Raw genomic sequence first — 18,102 nt, forward strand, 5'->3', positions numbered from 1 at the left:
CATTGGACTGCTTGACTGTGTGCATGGCATTATAAAGTCTGAAGACAACAACAAATTTTGCAGCATAATGTAGTTTGAGAAAGCTGGGTCTCCCTCAGAGATCATGGGTCTTCAAGCAGAACAATGACCCAAAACACACTTCAAAAAGAACTAGAAAATGGTTTGGGAGAAAGCACTGGAGACTTCTAAAGTGGCCAGAAATGATTCCAGACCTGAATCCCAGAGAACACCTGTGGAGAGATCTGAAAATGGCAGTTTGGAAACAGAACCCTTCAAATCTCAGAGACCTGGAGCAGTTGGCTAATGAAGAATGGTCTAAAATTCCAGCAGAGCATTATAAGAATCTCATTGATGGATACCGGAAGCGGTTGTTTGCAGTTATTTTGTCTAAAGGTTGCGCCACCAAGTATTAGGCTGTGGGTGCCAATACTTTTGTCCGGCACATTCTTGGAGTTTTGTGTAAAATGGTAAAGATTAAATAAAAAATAAAAAAAATTATTCTCTTTTGTGTTTTGTCATTGCAAGCAAAATAAATGAAGATATTATTACCAAAGCATTTGTAATTGTTATCATTTTCTGGAAGAAATTGAGCATTTCTGACAGAATTGCAGAGGTGCCAATACTTTTGGCCAGCACTGTACATCCAACCATGTCAAATACCCGGTGGAAAAGCAATTGCAGTGCACTGGTTTTAAAAAACAAAAACAAAACAAAACTCTAAAATACGATAAGGTGGCACCTGTGAGTAAACTACTCGTTATATGTGGTGAAATCCAGAAAAGGTAAAACCAACACAAGTACAAATAATATCATGAGGAGCAGCACTGTTTAATGACAATATACAATAGAAATAGTGGTGCTAGTATATATTATCTACAGTATTTGAATTGTGGCTGTAGTAGAGAATGAAAACTATGAGCAAAAAACTCACCAACTGCCTCTGATAACCCATAAACACGTTGGCCGTAAGCATCCGTCTTGTCCCAAATGAAAGTGTAAGAAAGATTTGGCTGAGCGGGGAACCATTTTTGGAAGAGACGTCCCACCACGGCTACCATCAGGTGAACCTGAAGATTACAATGGGTCATTTAAGTTCACAGGAACGTATCTTCACAAATAGATTTCCCATTTTACCTTCATCAGGTTAAAAGGTATTGATGACTGTGTCATGGTGACTTTGAGGACGGGTTTATAACCTGCAGCTCTTGAACTCAGGTAAATCAAGTTAAGATGACTGCCAGGTATTGTGGTTTCTTCTTGTAAAACCTGTGAACAAAAACATGTGCTACGAATAAATTTAAGGGATAACTATAATTAGTTAATTAGATAATTAGTTTTATGAGTTCATTTAAAAAAAAAAAGTGCATGTTGTTTTCAGAGGTGGGTAGTAACATGTTACTTTTACTCTGTTACATTTACAGTGACTCTACTAGTTTCACCAATGAGACGTCGCAACATGACTCGATTATACCAGTCAGACTCATGCTTTCCGTTCTATGACAACACCGGCCTTTTCAATCACGTGGCATCTTTAAAGCCCCATAAAAATGTAAGTATTTGACATAGAGCACCCCCATCAATATGACTCGAAAGTGCGGATTTTAATCTCTCTCCCAGGTTTTATTTGGCACCGATTGACCACGGACAACCGAAGATATGATCCTTTTGGTTTCATAATTCGAAATATATTTTCTCCACTAGAGGGCACTCATGCTGTATGGACGAATAATGATTTTTTTTTTTTTTTTCTCTCGCCGGAATTCAATGTTTTTGTATTGCTTTGGCTTAATGTGCTTATATAATATTTTACAGTACAGTATAATAATAACAGTTCATATGGATAACTTTATGCTGAGAAAAAAATACCATTAAAAAAAAAAAAAAAACTCAAACATCTTAAGCATTTACTCACAAGTGTTACTCATTACTTGAGTATTCTTTTCACCAAATACATTTTTACTTGTACTTGAGTATATTTCTTGGATGACTACTTTTACTTTAATTTGAAGTCATAATATTTTAAAGAAACGCTACTCTTATTGAGTAAAATCTTTGGCTAGTCTACCCACCTCTGTTTTTAGCTCAGCTTGATAATGAGTGTGATCATGATGGCGTCACTGCACTTTGATGCATCGTGCAATTGGCAAGCGGCCAACCCTAACCAAAGTCAGATGGGATAGGCTCAAGCTGAGGTGTGACCCAAACAAGGAAAAAATGTTTGGAGTCAGGCAGTCAAAATAGGAGACTCAAGATACAATCTCAATATTTATGATCTACTATTGATTTACATCTAAGCCACGATTTGTGAAATTTTGGTTGAAAACATGGTCAAGTCTGTCCGTAATAAAATCTGGCTGCACTTGAAACATCCTTTCAAGTAATGTCTCCTAAACAGCGGGGGGAGAGTCCTCACCTGTGCTAAATCTTTGAAGGCATGTTCAAGTACATATTTTATCAGGGGTACCTGCGAGTGAAGGACAAGCAGGAGGGCTGCTTTGATTTAGATCATGACACACACAGCAAACTGACCTTAACCTCTCACTGTTCCCGGTGACTTTAATATCCATTAGTTTTAAATGTGCTACATTTTCATTTTACTCAATTGACTTGTATCATTTTCTCATGACGCTCTTAAAGATGGGAGGTAAGGAAAATGTGAGTGCTCTGTGTGCATATGTTTTATTCCACTGCGTGAGTGGGTTTCACTGCGTGTGAGTGACAACATCAGCATGAGGTCTGAATGTGACCTTGTGCTGAACCTAAATGGGGTGAGCAGTTGGCAGCCATATAAAACGCAGTAATACGCAACAAACATATCGTTATATCAGTGGTGGGATAGCTCGAAGCATTAGGGGAAGAAACAAGGAGGTGAAATGTGACCTTGACAATGTTTTTAGGTCCACTGAGGCAGTGGGAGTTGTACAAAGCAGGGATGTTCAGACCAGATCACGCGATCGGAAATCGGGCCGATCGCGCCATTTTTCAGAGGATCGGCATCATAGGGTTTTTAATTAAGAAAAATAAGTCTGCTTCATGCTCATACAGAGCCACATCCTCCCTCCTTGCTAAGCAATACGGTCACACCATCCAGTGCAGTTTGAATTTGGTACTTAAAGTTAACGATGATTGACAGGTTTGTAGCTTTGATCTTGCCAGAGAAGCTTGCAAGCACTACGATCAAAGGCACAAATATGTCAATCATCGTTAAACTTGCAATCCAGTCATAAGTGTGCTGTGGCAACTCATTGTGTAAGTGTGAGACTGTTCTCAGCAGTGTAGGCATCAAAGTGTAAGTGGATTTGAGTGGACTGACTCCATAGACCCTTTCAGACATATGCTGAACTCCATTTAAATCCCTTGTCGTCCTAATGTCTGAAAGCAAATTTCCCGGGTCGACTGACATGAAGGTTATACGGACATTAACCGGGTCGTTTCCTCGTATAATGTCCGGGATTTACATGGGATGCGGCATGTGTTAAAACAGCCGTTTAATTCCACAACGCGAAGGCTAATGACATAAATATAATGGCAGGCTGATCATCATTTCATCTTTCTTCTTAGTAAGATACAAAGTTTAAAAAGTAAACAAAAGTTAAAAAAAAGTAAAAAAAAAAAAAAAAAAAAAAAGTAAACATCGCAATTATCAACATTGCAAACTGGAAATAGCAAATTGAAACTGGTCACATGACAAAACTAAATTTCTACTGGGTCTTAGAGCCAAGAAAAAGTCAGTCATCTTTGGAAATATGTGGTTTATTTTGTTGCCGATGCCGACCAAAAATTACGTACTGTTCGGATTATAAAATCCCGCCCTCCCCGCACAGAGAGTGCCGAGTCGCCTACATGGGACAATTTTGAAAGTGTCTAACACGAATAATTCGCAGGACATCTCTCATGTCTGAAAGCTATGACACGTGTCATTGCCACAGGAATTTACTGGGATATAAGTCTGAGAGGGGCTAATGAAGCATTTAATAAAGACAAGCATTTTGTTATTCTTGTTTGAAAATAATTCACACTATGAAGGTGGCACGGTGGGACAGTAACATGTTTGGAACTTTTGATCGAATCCAAAAAAAACCCCCAAAAAAAAACAACAACAAAAAAACCAACGACTTTTTTTCGGTATCGGATCGGGACTCAGAATCGACAGATTTTCAAAATCGGGTGACTCCGACTCGGGTGCGAAAAAATGCAATCAGGACATCCGTAGTAGAAAGAATAGAATGTCCAGGAGAAAGGGCAGGGGGCGACCCAATTATCGCAGACTCTGTCACTCTCCCTAAGTGCAGCTGGAATTCCACACTGTGATAGCAAGTGAAGGAATCTGACCTTCTAGCCAGACCGCCGGAATCGTGCCAGCCGAACCGCCAGACCCGCGGTGGCACAGCTTCAATGGCCCGGGCCAGCAAGATCCAGGAATCCGGCCAGAAGGCCAAACTCCGTGCGTTCACCTTAGTCGTAACCCTTTGTACTAACTCCATTTTGACAGGTTTAAAGAAGGCTCACCGATAACAAGTTGACAATTTATTCGGGTCGACAGCAATCAAAACGGCAAGGCGGAACAGAAACACTCAGGCGAGGAGGAAAACTTGCTATAAGGTCACCAAATCAGAAGTCAACAAAAGGTTCCCGAGAAAAAAGACAACGCTTAGTTAACCATTCAGTCTTTTGAAGGCTCTCGCAGGGCGGGCCATGGGTAGGAGGAAGGGTGTGTTTGGGATTATTGTCTGTTTGTGGATTGGACAGGAGGATTTGGGAGTTGCTGTGGTCCGGGCAAAGAGGGTTGTGGATTTTGCCACTTCAGCGTCAAAGGGGCTCTTGGAGTCTTGTCAGTCGTATTATCAGTTGGATATTGGGTGTTGGTTTTCCTTGTGTCGGGACAGGGCGTCCCATTATTTGTTCTGGACTGTCCGGGAGAACTGATTGCGAGAGTTGGTGCATCAGTTGCATGACGCATGCGCTGGGATTCCGTGATAAGAAGGCATTGTTTATCTCTTATGCTGCCCTATATTCTGCTTGTTTTCCTTAAACTATTGTATAAGTGCTATTTATTTTATATTAGGGGTTTTAGAGTAATACAAACAGTCAAATAGTAAATATGAGAAACAATACTATTCCCTGATTGATTATATTAAGTGTGTTAGAGTATTGCAAACAGTTAGATGGTGCCTACGAGAAAAGGTCCTCCTTCACAAGTCAGCAGACTGTCTTTACTGGAGTGGTAGAAGGTCACCGGCAGTTGGATATTCAGGTTCTCCCTCTTGGGAATGCTCAGGAAGTGTAGCCCCCGTGAGAGGTTTGCTGCGATGCGGATGCCAAGATTTATGAAGGACTCCACCTTCTCTGCACATTCACTGTTGATGAACAGAGATGCTAAGGGCAGCTATGTTCTTTCTTTAGTCCAGGATGAGTTCTTTGGTGTTCACAGTGTTCAATGTCAAATTACTCGCTAATCACCACCCTTTCAGACGGAGGACATCATCCCGGTAGGATGCCTCGTTCTCCCGTTATCAGCTCCGCAAGTGGTGGATCATTAGCAAACTCCACAATGATGTTTTTCTGGTTGGCGGAATGCAGTCAGATGTGTAGAGAGTGCAGATGAGTGAACTCAGCACGCAGCCCCGAGGAGAACAGACGCTGAAATTGTGGGTGGATGAAAGGTGGGGACCAAGTTTAACACGCTGTGGCCGGTTGGTTTAAAAGTCCTTAATCCAGGCTAAAGTGGGAGTTGGGATGCCCAAATTGGACAGTTTGGGGATCAGGTTGTCCGGGATTATGGTATGGTGGCTGAGTGCTGAGTGGAGTGTGATGGCTAAGGCATCCTCTGTTGATTTGTTTGAATGGTATGCCAACTAATACTGCTGGTCAAGGGAGGGAGGAGGCAGTCTTTCATAGGAGCACGACCGGTCTTACATACCAGTTTGTGATGATAGGGGTAGGAAATACTGGTCGACAGTATATTTTGACAAAAATTAAGATATTTTTTGCGGCATCCACTCTGACTTCAGCCGATTTGCTGCTGATGTCATGGGAGCAAGCAGAGGAGCACCATTTTTCAGTGATTTGGTATTGTTCCCGAGCATGGGCGTCGCCAGGCATAATAAATTTCACCGGTAAAAAAAAAAACAACACAAAAAAAAAAAAAAAAAACATACATACATACATACACACACACACACATATATATATATATATATATATATATATATATATATATATATATATATATATATATATATATATATATATATATATATATATATATATATATATATATATATATATATATATATATGTACAGGGGTGCACAATTTTTTTTTGCCCAGGTTCTCGGAGGAGGACCTGGAGATGTGACTTGGTCCTCATTGAGCTTAAGAGCCGACCCGCCTGATGCGATAAAATTATGACAAGCTTTACTTAGAGCCAATTACCTTTAATTAATTATATGAACAGTTAATGCTTGATTATCAACTGGCAAAACAAAATTGCCATTACTTTGAAGTGAAATGTAAAGAAATAAACATAAAAGCACTAATTCAAAATAAAGGGCATTATGCGGCTCCCATATTAACTTCAAGCCTTTGTAAAAGTGGGATGTCCTCCTCATAAGAGCTCATTGAACGTGCATGTTTAGCCTTGTGAAATGCCAGCAAAAACACGTTTGTCAGTGCATGGCGCTGCTCTTCATTAAGTTTATTCCGCCACTTGTCCATAGGGCGAGTGGGGTCCTGTCTGACATCGATAGTTTGCTTCATTGCCACATGCTCTCTGTTTTTTTTCGTGCTTTCAAAGTTTGGATGGCTGAAATTCTTTGACCCTACATAAAATGCGTTGCTCTTATCAGCGACATTGGGATTCTCACGGCAAATTTTGTAGCACATTTCCATGCGAGCATCATTTGCTTCTAGCCATGGTACCTCCTGCAGCCACTTTTCAGCAAGTCCTTTTTTTCGGTCGCTCCGGTGAGGTCTCTGTCGTCTGTCTGTCTTTTGACGGGGTGGGGGAACACGGAAATAATTACTCAGTGGGGCCTGCCTCTTTGACATTTTGAGAAGTGATTTTCTCGTGTCCGCCGCAAATACAGCGGTCAGCCATCGGTACACAAAAGCGTATGGAAGCCGTTGAGGGCCAGCGCGTTTGTCTACGTCCAGTACGCATGCGCGCATGCGGACCACTTATGTGCACCCCCGTATATATATATATATATATATATATATATATATATATATATATATATATATATATATATATATATATATATATATATATATATATATATATATATACACATATACAGTGCCTTGCAAAAGTATTCGGCCCCCTTGAATCTTGCAACCTTTTGCCACATTTCAGGCTTCAAACATAAAGATATGAAATTTAATTTTTTTGTCAAGAATCAACAACAAGTGGGACACAATCATGAAGTGGAACAACATTTATTGGATAATTTAAACTTTTTTAACAAATAAAAAACTGAAAAGTGGGGCGTGCAATATTATTCGGCCCCCTTGCGTTCATACTTTGTAGCGCCACCTTTTGCTCCAATTACAGCTGCAAGTCGCTTGGGGTATGTTTCTATCAGTTTTGCACATCGAGAGACTGACATTCTTGCCCTATTCTTCCTTGCAAAACAGCTCGAGCTCAGAGAGGTTGGATGGAGAGTGTTTGTGAACAGCAGTCTTCAGCTCTTTCCACAGATTCTCGATTGGATTCAGGTCTGGACTTTGACTTGGCCATTCTAACACCTGGATACGTTTATTTTTGAACCATTCCATTGTAGATTTGGCTTTATGTTTTGGATCATTGTCCTGTTGGAAGATAAATCTCCGTCCCAGTCTCAGGTCTTGTGCAGATACCAACAGGTTTTCTTCCAGAATGTTCCTGTATTTGGCTGCATCCATCTTCCCGTCAATTTTAACCATCTTCCCTGTCCCTGCTGAAGAAAAGCAGGCCCAAACCATGATGCTGCCACCCACATGTTTGACAGTGGGGATGGTGTGTTCAGGGTGATGAGCTGTGTTGCTTTTACGCCAAACATATCGTTTTGCATTGTGGCCGAAAAGTTCAATTTTGGTTTCATCTGACCAAAACACCTTCTTCCACATGTTTGGTGTGTCTCCCAGGTGGCTTGTGGCAAACTTTAAACGAGTCTTTTTTATGGATATCTTTGAGAAATGGCTTTCTTCTTGCCACTCTTCCATAAAGGCCAGATTTGTGCAGTGTACGACTGATTGTTGTCCTATGGACAGACTCTCCCACCTCAGCTGTAGATCTCTGCAGTTCATTCAGAGTGATCATGGGCCTCTTAGCTGCATCTCTGATCAGTTTTCTCCTTGTTTGAGAAGAAAGTTTGGAAGGACGGCCGGGTCTTGGTAGATTTGCAGTGGTCTGATGCTCCTTCCATTTCAATATGATGGCTTGCACAGTGCTCCTTGAGATGTTTAAAGCTTGGGAAATCTTTTTGTATCCAAATCCGGCTTTAAACTTCTCCACAACAGTATCTCGGACCTGCCTGGTGTGTTCCTTGGTTTTCATAATGCTCTCTGCACTTTAAACAGAACCCTGAGACTATCACAGAGCAGGTGCATTTATACGGAGACTTGATTACACACAGGTGGATTCTATTTATCATCATCGGTCATTTAGGACAACATTGGATCATTCAGAGATCTTCACTGAACTTCTGGAGTGAGTTTGCTGCACTGAAAGTAAAGGGGCCGAATAATATTGCACGCCCCACTTTTCAGTTTTTTATTTGTTAAAAAAGTTTAAATTATCCAATAAATGTTGTTCCACTTCACGATTGTGTCCCACTTGTTGTTGATTCTTGACAAAAAAATTAAATTTCATATCTTTATGTTTGAAGCCTGAAATGTGGCGAAAGGTTGCAAGATTCAAGGGGGCCTGTAAGATGTGCTTTAATGCTTTTGCACGCTAAGGTTAATAATGTGTGTTTAAAACTAATAGCTATAACTGTAAGATAAGCTTGTTTTTGGGTGCCAAATATATTGCTCACCTACAGCTATTATACGCGCACTCCCAAGCTATTATGAAGAATACAGTTTTAGCTATGATCATGTGCTCACCGGTGATTGATCACAACCTACTGATAAGTAGATGCACACACATGTTGATTCATCACACAACGTCTCAGTACTTTTCCATCAAGCTACAGTACTTTGATTGCAAATGTGCGGTCAAAACAAAGATAACTTGCCTGCTCAGGTAATTCAATCAGGAAGGTTTAATCAGGAAGTGTGACTGTTCAATCACTGACTAGAATAAGGAATTTGCCTGACCGAACCAGCCACGTTGGACAACAGTGTTGTAACTGTACTCTGCTCATCAACAAGTCCTCAATAAAAGCAGCGAGCCCCAGGAAGAGAGTGAGACAGAATTACTGACATTGCGAGACAAGCTCTCTCCCTGACGGCCGTCAGTAAAAACATGTCTGCGTTCCTGGTCTGATCCTTCTCCCGTCCCTTTCTGGGTCTTTAATTAATTACAAAAGTGAGTTTAGACCTAACAGGGCCGAATACTTTTGCAAGGCACTATATGTATATATATATATATATATTAGGGCTGTCAAAATTATCGCGTTAACGGGCGGTAATTCATTTTTTAAATTAATCACGTTAAAATATGTGACGCAATAAACGCACAAATGCCCCGCTCAAACAGATTAAAATGACAGCACAGTGCAATGTGTACTTGTTGTGTTTTTCGGAGTTTTGTCACCCTCTGCTGGCGCTTGGGTGCGACTGATTTTATAAGCTTCAGCACCCATGAGCATTGTGTAAGTAATTATTGAAATCAACAATGGCAGGCTACTAGTTTATTTTTTGATTGAACATTTTACAAATCTTAATAAAACGACAACTTTAAGAGGGGTTTTAATATAAAATTTCTATAACTTGTAATAACATTTATCTTTTAAGAACTACAAATCTTTCTATCCATGGATCGCTTTAACAGAATGTTAATAATGGTAATGCCATCTTGTTGATTTATTATTATAATAGACAAATACAGTACTTATGCACCGTATGTTGAATGTATATATCCATCTTGTGTCTTACCTTTCCATTCCAACAATAATTTACAGAAAAATATGGCATATTTCATAGATGGTTTGAATTGCGATTAGTTGCGATTAATTACGATTAATTAATTTTTAAGCTGTAATTAACTCGATTAAAATTTTTAATCGTTTGGCACCCCTAAATAAATAAATATATATGTATATATATATATATATATATATATATATATATATATATATATATATATATATATATATATATATATATATATATATATATATATATATCAGGTTTCGCGTTAACCGAATATTTTCCGTCGTTGACCGGTTTTTTAAAACGGTGACGGAAACAACTGAAGTCCGTCCGTCGTTTTGACAGGTTGCAATTCACACCCCAGACCACAGGGTGGCATATTAATTAGCTATTGTCTCTCTTAATGCATGACGTCGTTGGCTATTCTGTCAGAATATTGTAGCGTCACCGTGGTCTGGCGGCAGCACCGTGATTGACACATCAACGCGAGGTTCTTATTGGTGCACCCGGTGTGCCAGCGCGTCATCCAATTGGTGGACTAGATTGTCGCCTGTGTATAGACAAGTTTCCGAGGTACTTCCGATTTACTTCCTTATGTCTTCCTTCCCCTTCAGTTTCCGCCTGTTTACCGTTGAAGTCAATGGCGGTGGAATCGAAGTTGGAAGGTCTTTATACAAGATCCCGGGAATGTTATTTTGATGTAGGCGGGTGGAGAACCAAGCCAAGGCCTCCATGCTTCGTACCATGTCGATTTCCAAACGATGGGTGCTCGTACTCGTCATACAGGTGGGAGGGAAGGAGATGTATAAAACTGACAGCTCCTGCAGTCATGCCCCCGCTGTTCTGGAAGGTAATGTGCTCTAAAAATACGAAACCTAAAATCTGGCGCATGAAACGACTTGTTGCCTTTGCTATTGATATTACGATGATGATTGTAATTACGAAGTTTTATCGTTTTTACAACAACTAGCTTCTGCTACTGCTGCTAGCCGCCTGTTGCTAATCGTGTTTGAATGCACCGCATAAATCCAAGTGTTAAAAGTTTTTATTCGTTTGTTTACAGCTGGGAAATGCTGTTATAAAAGAGAAGACAACTTGACTTGTACGTTGATGGACATATATCGAACATATATCGTTTGCGTTCCCCAATGATGATGACAGCTCGACTCCTGGGAGAGGCCGAGAGAGGCAGGAATTGTGACAGACGGTGGTTCGCCGAGATCGCCGTGATCCAACTACGAACTTGTGAACGGTAGCATCTTTAAATATATGCTATTGGAGCTGGAATTACCGAGGACGGGAAAAAAGCACATCTAAATGCCGCCGAGGGCCTCCGTGATGTCGCTATTTGTTCACGAGGCTCCGGAGCTCTGCGGTCTGATATCACATTCTCGTATGCTATTTTTGCAATACTTTTATAAATGTGATTTATTGACCTGTTTTGGAGTGCACCAATCGTTTTAAATAAAACAAGAAATTGAATCATGTCTAAATGTTTTATTGCGATCAATGCCTGCAATAAAAAAAGAATGACATACTATTTGTGTTTACATCATATGTACATAACCTTGTAGCATTTCCTTGTAACAAAACAATCCATGTCAGCCCTCCTGCAGTCGGCAAATGTAATATAACTTGTAATTTCACCACAAATTTGGTCACTAATGGCCGTAGTATCAATCCATTCCTCACGTTAACACAGGCTGACCGTTGTTAATAATTTTGTCCACGAATGATCAACGAAGTGACACGAACAGCCATCCAATCGAGAGGGTTTTATCGCCGTCAATAAATACACTGCTAATACACTGCTACTCGACCGGACCGGAAGTGCGAAGCAGACATTTTCCAAGATGGCGGCACCCGTAGTTCGCTCAGGAAACTTGTCTATAGACCCCAATCACATGACGTCACAACTCCGCCCCCTGACTGGAGCAGCCATATTGTCCGTCAGCTCGTCGTGTTTACACATTACCGCTACGTACATGCCTCCTATTACGGCGTGTTTTTCTGCTCGTTAACATTAATAATCAAAATGGCGAAGAAGTGTGTGGCGGTTGGTTGCAGTAACAGAGAAGATAGACGGAGAGACTTGAAGTTCTACTGTATTCTGAGAAACTCGAAGAGGAGAGCGAGATGGACTGCTGTAATTCGACAAGAAATCTGGGCACCAAACGATTCACAGACTATGTAGTAGTCATTTTATATCTGGTAAGATGCATTTAATATATATTTAGAAGATTTTGGGCTGACAACCACAATTAAGATCATTGTGTGACGTTGGTGATTGGGGTCTATATCGTTGCCTCTTTTTCTTTGGGAGTGGAGTTGTTTTGTTGGTGTTGGCGGTAAGCAGAGTAAAAAGAGGGAGAAAAATACAACTTCCGTGTCTAATTTTTCGCCGCCAAGCAAGCGTTACAATATTAATTAAAAATGAATGAAAACTAAATACTATTGAATATGTCATCATTATCATTTTAAAAATTTAAGTGACTGGTAAAAATAGATTATGACTGGATTTTTATGACCCTGTCAGTCAAAATGACAGACAACGAAAATGTCTAGCGCAACCTCTGATATATATATATATATGTATATACACTTTGAAGTTTTATAATAGGACAATTTACAGAATGTGCTTGTTTAATATTGTGATTTATATTACTCTATGCACTCCAAAAACACAATCTGCGCATGGCTCCTTAATATGGTAATTTATGCACGTAACTTTGGCTGTGATAGACAGATGAGTTGATACTTCCGCGTAGCACTTTCGGGAGATACAGTCTGCTGCGTTCATGTGTGTCGGGAGATCTGAGTTTCCAAGTTGGAAAATCGTTCTGGTGTGTTGTAAAGTCGTAATGTGGGATTAAAAACATGTTTGCTACAAAGGAGAGTAGCCTATTTTAATGCTCCCACGATACATCACAAGCTGAGTGATTGTTTGGCACTTTTTCTACACACCATGTAATAGAGAATCACTGTTTCAATTACTCCAACAACACATGAATGCAGCATCAATAATACAGTGCGTGTGCCAAATTGCAAATCCTACAGTCGACGTTGCAAATTCTAGCTTTTCACCTGCTTTACAGGTTAGTGCCAGATAAACTGCCCACCAATGTTGTTCATTTTTACCTCTGGGTTGATATTTTTTGGTGGCCTATTCCTATGAATTTAAATAGTTCAACTTTACTCTTTACATATGAGGCAGCTAACTGCGGTAAACTACTCTGGTCGCATATTGAAGTAGCAGATTAGCTGCCGTCTTTCAGCTACTTGGCTGTGAATACAACGACAATTAAATGCAATTTGAGTGAGAGGCTCTCACTCAAGCGCTTTGTCTAATATTGTATGCGGTATTTAAACTGTATCAATACTGATGCTATTTATTGCTATTTGTTTATATGACCAAAATGAGTAGAATCAATCTGTATCAATTAATTGCCTATCGAACAATTCTCACAACTCTAACAATTTTGTATCTGTGCTAAAACAATTCTAACAACTATCAATTTTGTATATGTATTGATCATAATTTCCAGCTGTTTTACAAGCATTTTATTTTTTACTGCAGTCCCTGTAAGCTCTAACAAGATGTCTTTTTTTTATTTTTATTTTTTATTTCTATTTCACTCAAACAGCATTTCTCTTGCAAATTGATATAAGAAGGTTATTTACTTGCAGCAAGGATAAATTAGCATAGAAGGAACGAGACAGGTAAGCTAGGTAACCCACCTAGACAACATAAACCACTTTTAGGTCGCAACCTACCAGTTGAGAAAGACTTATTACATTACTAATTACTAGTTACAGTGATATATCCCAATTTCTGTCCAGACAAAGTACAGCAGCAGAGTGTAGGAAGAGGTGAAGGGGAGATGGAAGTTGATGAGCAAGAGCAGAGGTGAATGGTCTATCAACCAGGGATGTCCAAATTTTCATTTTAAATACTGATAGCTGAAAAACAAAAAAAAAAGTCACCTTTTTTTTTTTTTTTAACAGAAACTTGGATTTTGGTTTGATTATATTGTATCATAAACTTTAGGTTGAAAAAGTACGAACGCTGTACCGCATACAAAGAGGAAGGATTGTCTCAGGAGTGATTTGTTCGAGGATTCAAGGTAATTATTATATTTTTTGTACCATGCATGCATTTTGAAACGTTGTGAAAAAAATCAACGGGAGAAATCAATCACTATGGCATTGGCGTCATAATTTGCAATATTTACGTAAAATAAATCCGTTTTTTTGTTGTTGTTGTTTTTACTTTTTACCAGGAGTCGAGACATTTTTGCATAGGGTTAGCATTTATTCACAAGAATTTTTAAAGTAAAAAGCTCTTTGTGGTGATAAGGTGGCGCCACAGTGGCTTAAAAACTCGCAGCACATTTGACATATTTATGTAAAATAAATGCTAACTGCCCGTTTTTTTTTGCTTTTAACCAAGATTCGAGACTATTTTACAACCATAAATATAAAGAATTCAGGGATTCAAGCATTTATTCTCAAGGATTTTCAACGTAAAAAGCTCTTTGTCTGTGTTTCCACTCGGTCAGCTTTGACAGAGATAGGCCCCCTATTAATCGGCCCCGCGTCCTGTTAATATATTATAAGGTCTATAACTGTATATAGTTTAACGCGCCATTTCTGACTTTTCATGATAGATAAGTGCTAATAGATCTTTTTGCTTCACTGTGCTCCAGTATTGTTTAGGTCTAGTGACGCCCCTGTTTCAGAGTTGCAACGCTAGGAAGTAAGCAACAACAATTTTGCTTGAAAGTATGTTTAGAGATTGTCGAAACCAAAGTGAGTGGCATGACAAAAAAAAAACGCATTTAAAACTGACAGATCCGCAGCAAAAACATTGCTCTGTATGAAGCAGTGAAGTGTAAACTCCCACAAAGAAACAAGACTCATGGGCGGAATTATTTAGCAATGTTTTACATATGACAAGGAGCCTCATAGTCAAGAAGTTGATCGCTCTGAACAAAAAAACTCCACAATCAAGTCACTAATCCATATGGATTACACATTCTCCAGTGCTCCGTCTCGCCTGTCAGAGGTACTAGTATGTTTTATTGGTCAAGAGACAGTACAAGACATTTTTACTGCACTACTACCTTCACAACAGGAGCATTCTGAAGTGTTAACGTTACAGCAGCAATCCAACCCCACTGAAAGAGATTTCTGTGCAGTTACATTACTACCTACAATATGTGTGCTACATAGTCCATGCAGGTATTTATTAACTCTTCTCAGAAGTCAGATCTCTCTTAATTTGTCCAGTTGCTTCATTGAATTATTTTCTAATGTCAGCTTGTTGTATCCTCTTTTTTCACGGCAATGATGCTAACCTTTATAGCTTCCATACGCAGCTCACTATCACCAGCAAGACAGTTCTCACTGTTTTACCAGAATAAAATGTCCTCGTTTGGGCTCGCCTGATCTTTTCCTTTTCTTCTAGCCTATACTACCCCTTAGTACTAATTCTGCAAGTATCCATTGACTGTAAAAGGATAAAATGCTGAGGGGAAAATCTGACCCACTGTCACTCACCTTTTCACCGTACCGGAAGTCCAAGTTCAGGTGTTTTCAGATTAGAGGAGGATACATATTTGTGATTATCAATTAATTTTCTTCTGTAAATAACATGTAATAACAAATTGATTGGTATACAACTACTGTACATCAAATCCTCTTCATCTCATGCCCTCAATCCGATTTGCACACGCATATTGAGTTTAACCTTTTCTGTCTGTATACATGCCTTCTTCCTACACACTATACATGTGTGCGCACATTGTGTATGTTTATGCACAATCATGAAATTCTTCCTTGAGGAGCTTTAATTGCCTACCCAGAGAATCGCATGATCAGGCCTAAGGGCAATTGTAGGGAGGGCGTAGGGTGGGGCTCATTATGTGTATGTATGCGTGGGTAATGGGTGTATAAAATATGTATCCAATAAGCACAACCACTCAAGAGCAACAGATACTGTGCATGTATGTGTATGTAAGCCTGTCGCTTTGTACAAGAAGTCAATTTATCACACAATAAATAAAAATGAGGCCGGTAATTTTCCTGGCCGCAATTTATCGCTGTGTGCAAGCATACATTTGTGTGTGCATGTGTTTGTGTGCTGCGTGCACTCGGCACACGCACCTGTCACATATGTTTGTTGTTCATCAACACAACGTAGAATTACAGTTCAGACACACAAAATAAGGAAACACATCTATATTAAACATAATAAAACGTTTGCATTGTTACATTGAGGCTAATTGAAAAAGACAATGTACTAACCACTTTAGTCTGCTATAGAACATTGGCAGGCTTCTCCAAACGCAAAGTTGTGCTTAGAAGGTGACACTTTCAAACATGAAAACTCACTCGTTTACAGCATTTGCGAATGATGCGAAAAAAAAGGGAAAAAATCTCTTACTGACACCACATGGATGAGGAAAATAGGAGTGCACTTTTTTTTACTGGGTGTAAAGCTTCCAGTTAGCTGCTTCGCGATCCTACGTCATGTTAACCGTGTAAAAAATATTTCTGGGGTTAAGGTCTCACATACTTCAGATTCTACAGTAAGAATAGCTTTAAAATGACACCCAGCAGTGTTGTTTTTGTCAACGATGACAATAACGAAAATATTTCATCAACGAACAATTTTTTTATGACGATGATGTAGCGATGACGGCCTAAAAATGTGTCTTGGGAGAATAAACATAACAAAATGGATGCCAGTTGTCATCTGACGGGACAAAAACGAGATGAAAATTCACCATAGTTTCTGTCACAAGTTCACAACGTGAGACATTTTCTTATTGTATGTGTAGTTAGCACGAATCCTAGCAGTGTTTGGTCGTGTCACTCATGCAACTTCCTCCCCCCCCAGACACATGTCCAGGCTCCTTTGGTGAAACACCTGTCAGGTGCTGCTTGGTAAGTTTTTTTTTTATTTTTTTATCTTGGCTAGATATGCCATGTTGCTTTAGCCTTGTTAGGTCTGTGCTGAGTGATCATTACACACTATATAGCTTGTAGCGTTAGCATTGCATCGGTGTTAGCATAGCGTTCGCCTTAGCATTAGCATTTAGCGTGGTGAGTGTCGTCTTCATCTCTTGAAAACTTTGTACATATAGTTTGTGGCGTCTAGGTGAGTTCGATTAATTCAAAATAATAGTAGTGCGTCCATGCATGCGCATTATTGGGGTTTTGGTCCCCATCTCTCAGGAACCAAGCTTGTTACATTTAGCAGCTCAATTAAGGAAATCCTTTCCACCAACTTAACTTGAAAAGCGAAAATTATTCGCTCTTCATTTTTATTACAGCAGTAATCTGTCAATTTTCAAATTTACACTATGACTTCACATATTCCATGGTGTTTATCTCACCAAAGATGGATGGGGGAAAAAATCCCTTATGATTTATACACCTGGTATCCAAAGGGATAAGAGAAAAGAAGAAAGGTCAAATAGGGGTAAAACAGGGTAAGGTAACTGCACAGCCCTTGTTATTGATGTGTCGTGGGGAACTCATTGTTAGGACAAAAAGCCTGTGAACATACAGTAAATGAGTTGTTATCCTACTTTTTACTGTGTTGGGTAAGGTATATTTACTGTATTGTAAGTAAAGATGCACCGATACCGATACTAGTATCGGCAGGGGGCGCCAATCCGGCCCGAAATGGTGGTATCGGTATCGGCGAGTACCAACAAAGACGGCGCCGATACCATTATTATAACATTTGACCGCAGCCTTTTTTTTCTCCTGGCGCTCACTACACTCTTGTCTCTGTGTTGTGTGATGACACGTGAACACCAAGCAGCTATCGCTATTGGCCTGCTCCAGACCAATGAGAACGGGCCAATAGCCACTCCTGACCAATCACAAGGCTGCTTTTTCATATGGAGGAAAAATAAACCAGGAGAAATGGCGGCGGTCGGGAAATATTTCAAAATAGAAATCCCGTCGATTAAAATCAATGGCTGCATGCAAGATTTGCGGCCTGAAAGTT

General features: G+C 39.7%; 1 protein-coding gene across 10 annotated transcripts in view; it reads right to left on the bottom strand.

Annotated features, from left to right (window-relative positions):
- tenm3 (teneurin transmembrane protein 3) overlaps window positions 1-18,102 on the bottom strand; it is a 451,194-nt gene that overhangs the window by 96,899 nt on the left and 336,193 nt on the right. For all 10 annotated transcript variants that reach the window (XM_057842847.1, XM_057842853.1, XM_057842852.1 and 7 more), the window contains 2 exons: window positions 1,135-1,266; window positions 932-1,067 (listed from right to left, as the gene is read on the bottom strand). In XM_057842847.1, coding sequence (XP_057698830.1) covers window positions 932-1,067; window positions 1,135-1,266 — 268 coding nt within the window. The remainder of the gene's footprint in view (window positions 1-931; window positions 1,068-1,134; window positions 1,267-18,102) is intronic.

Source organism: Corythoichthys intestinalis, chromosome 8 (assembly GCF_030265065.1).
Source record: "Corythoichthys intestinalis isolate RoL2023-P3 chromosome 8, ASM3026506v1, whole genome shotgun sequence".
In the NCBI taxonomy this organism is placed as follows: domain Eukaryota; kingdom Metazoa; phylum Chordata; class Actinopteri; order Syngnathiformes; family Syngnathidae; genus Corythoichthys; species Corythoichthys intestinalis.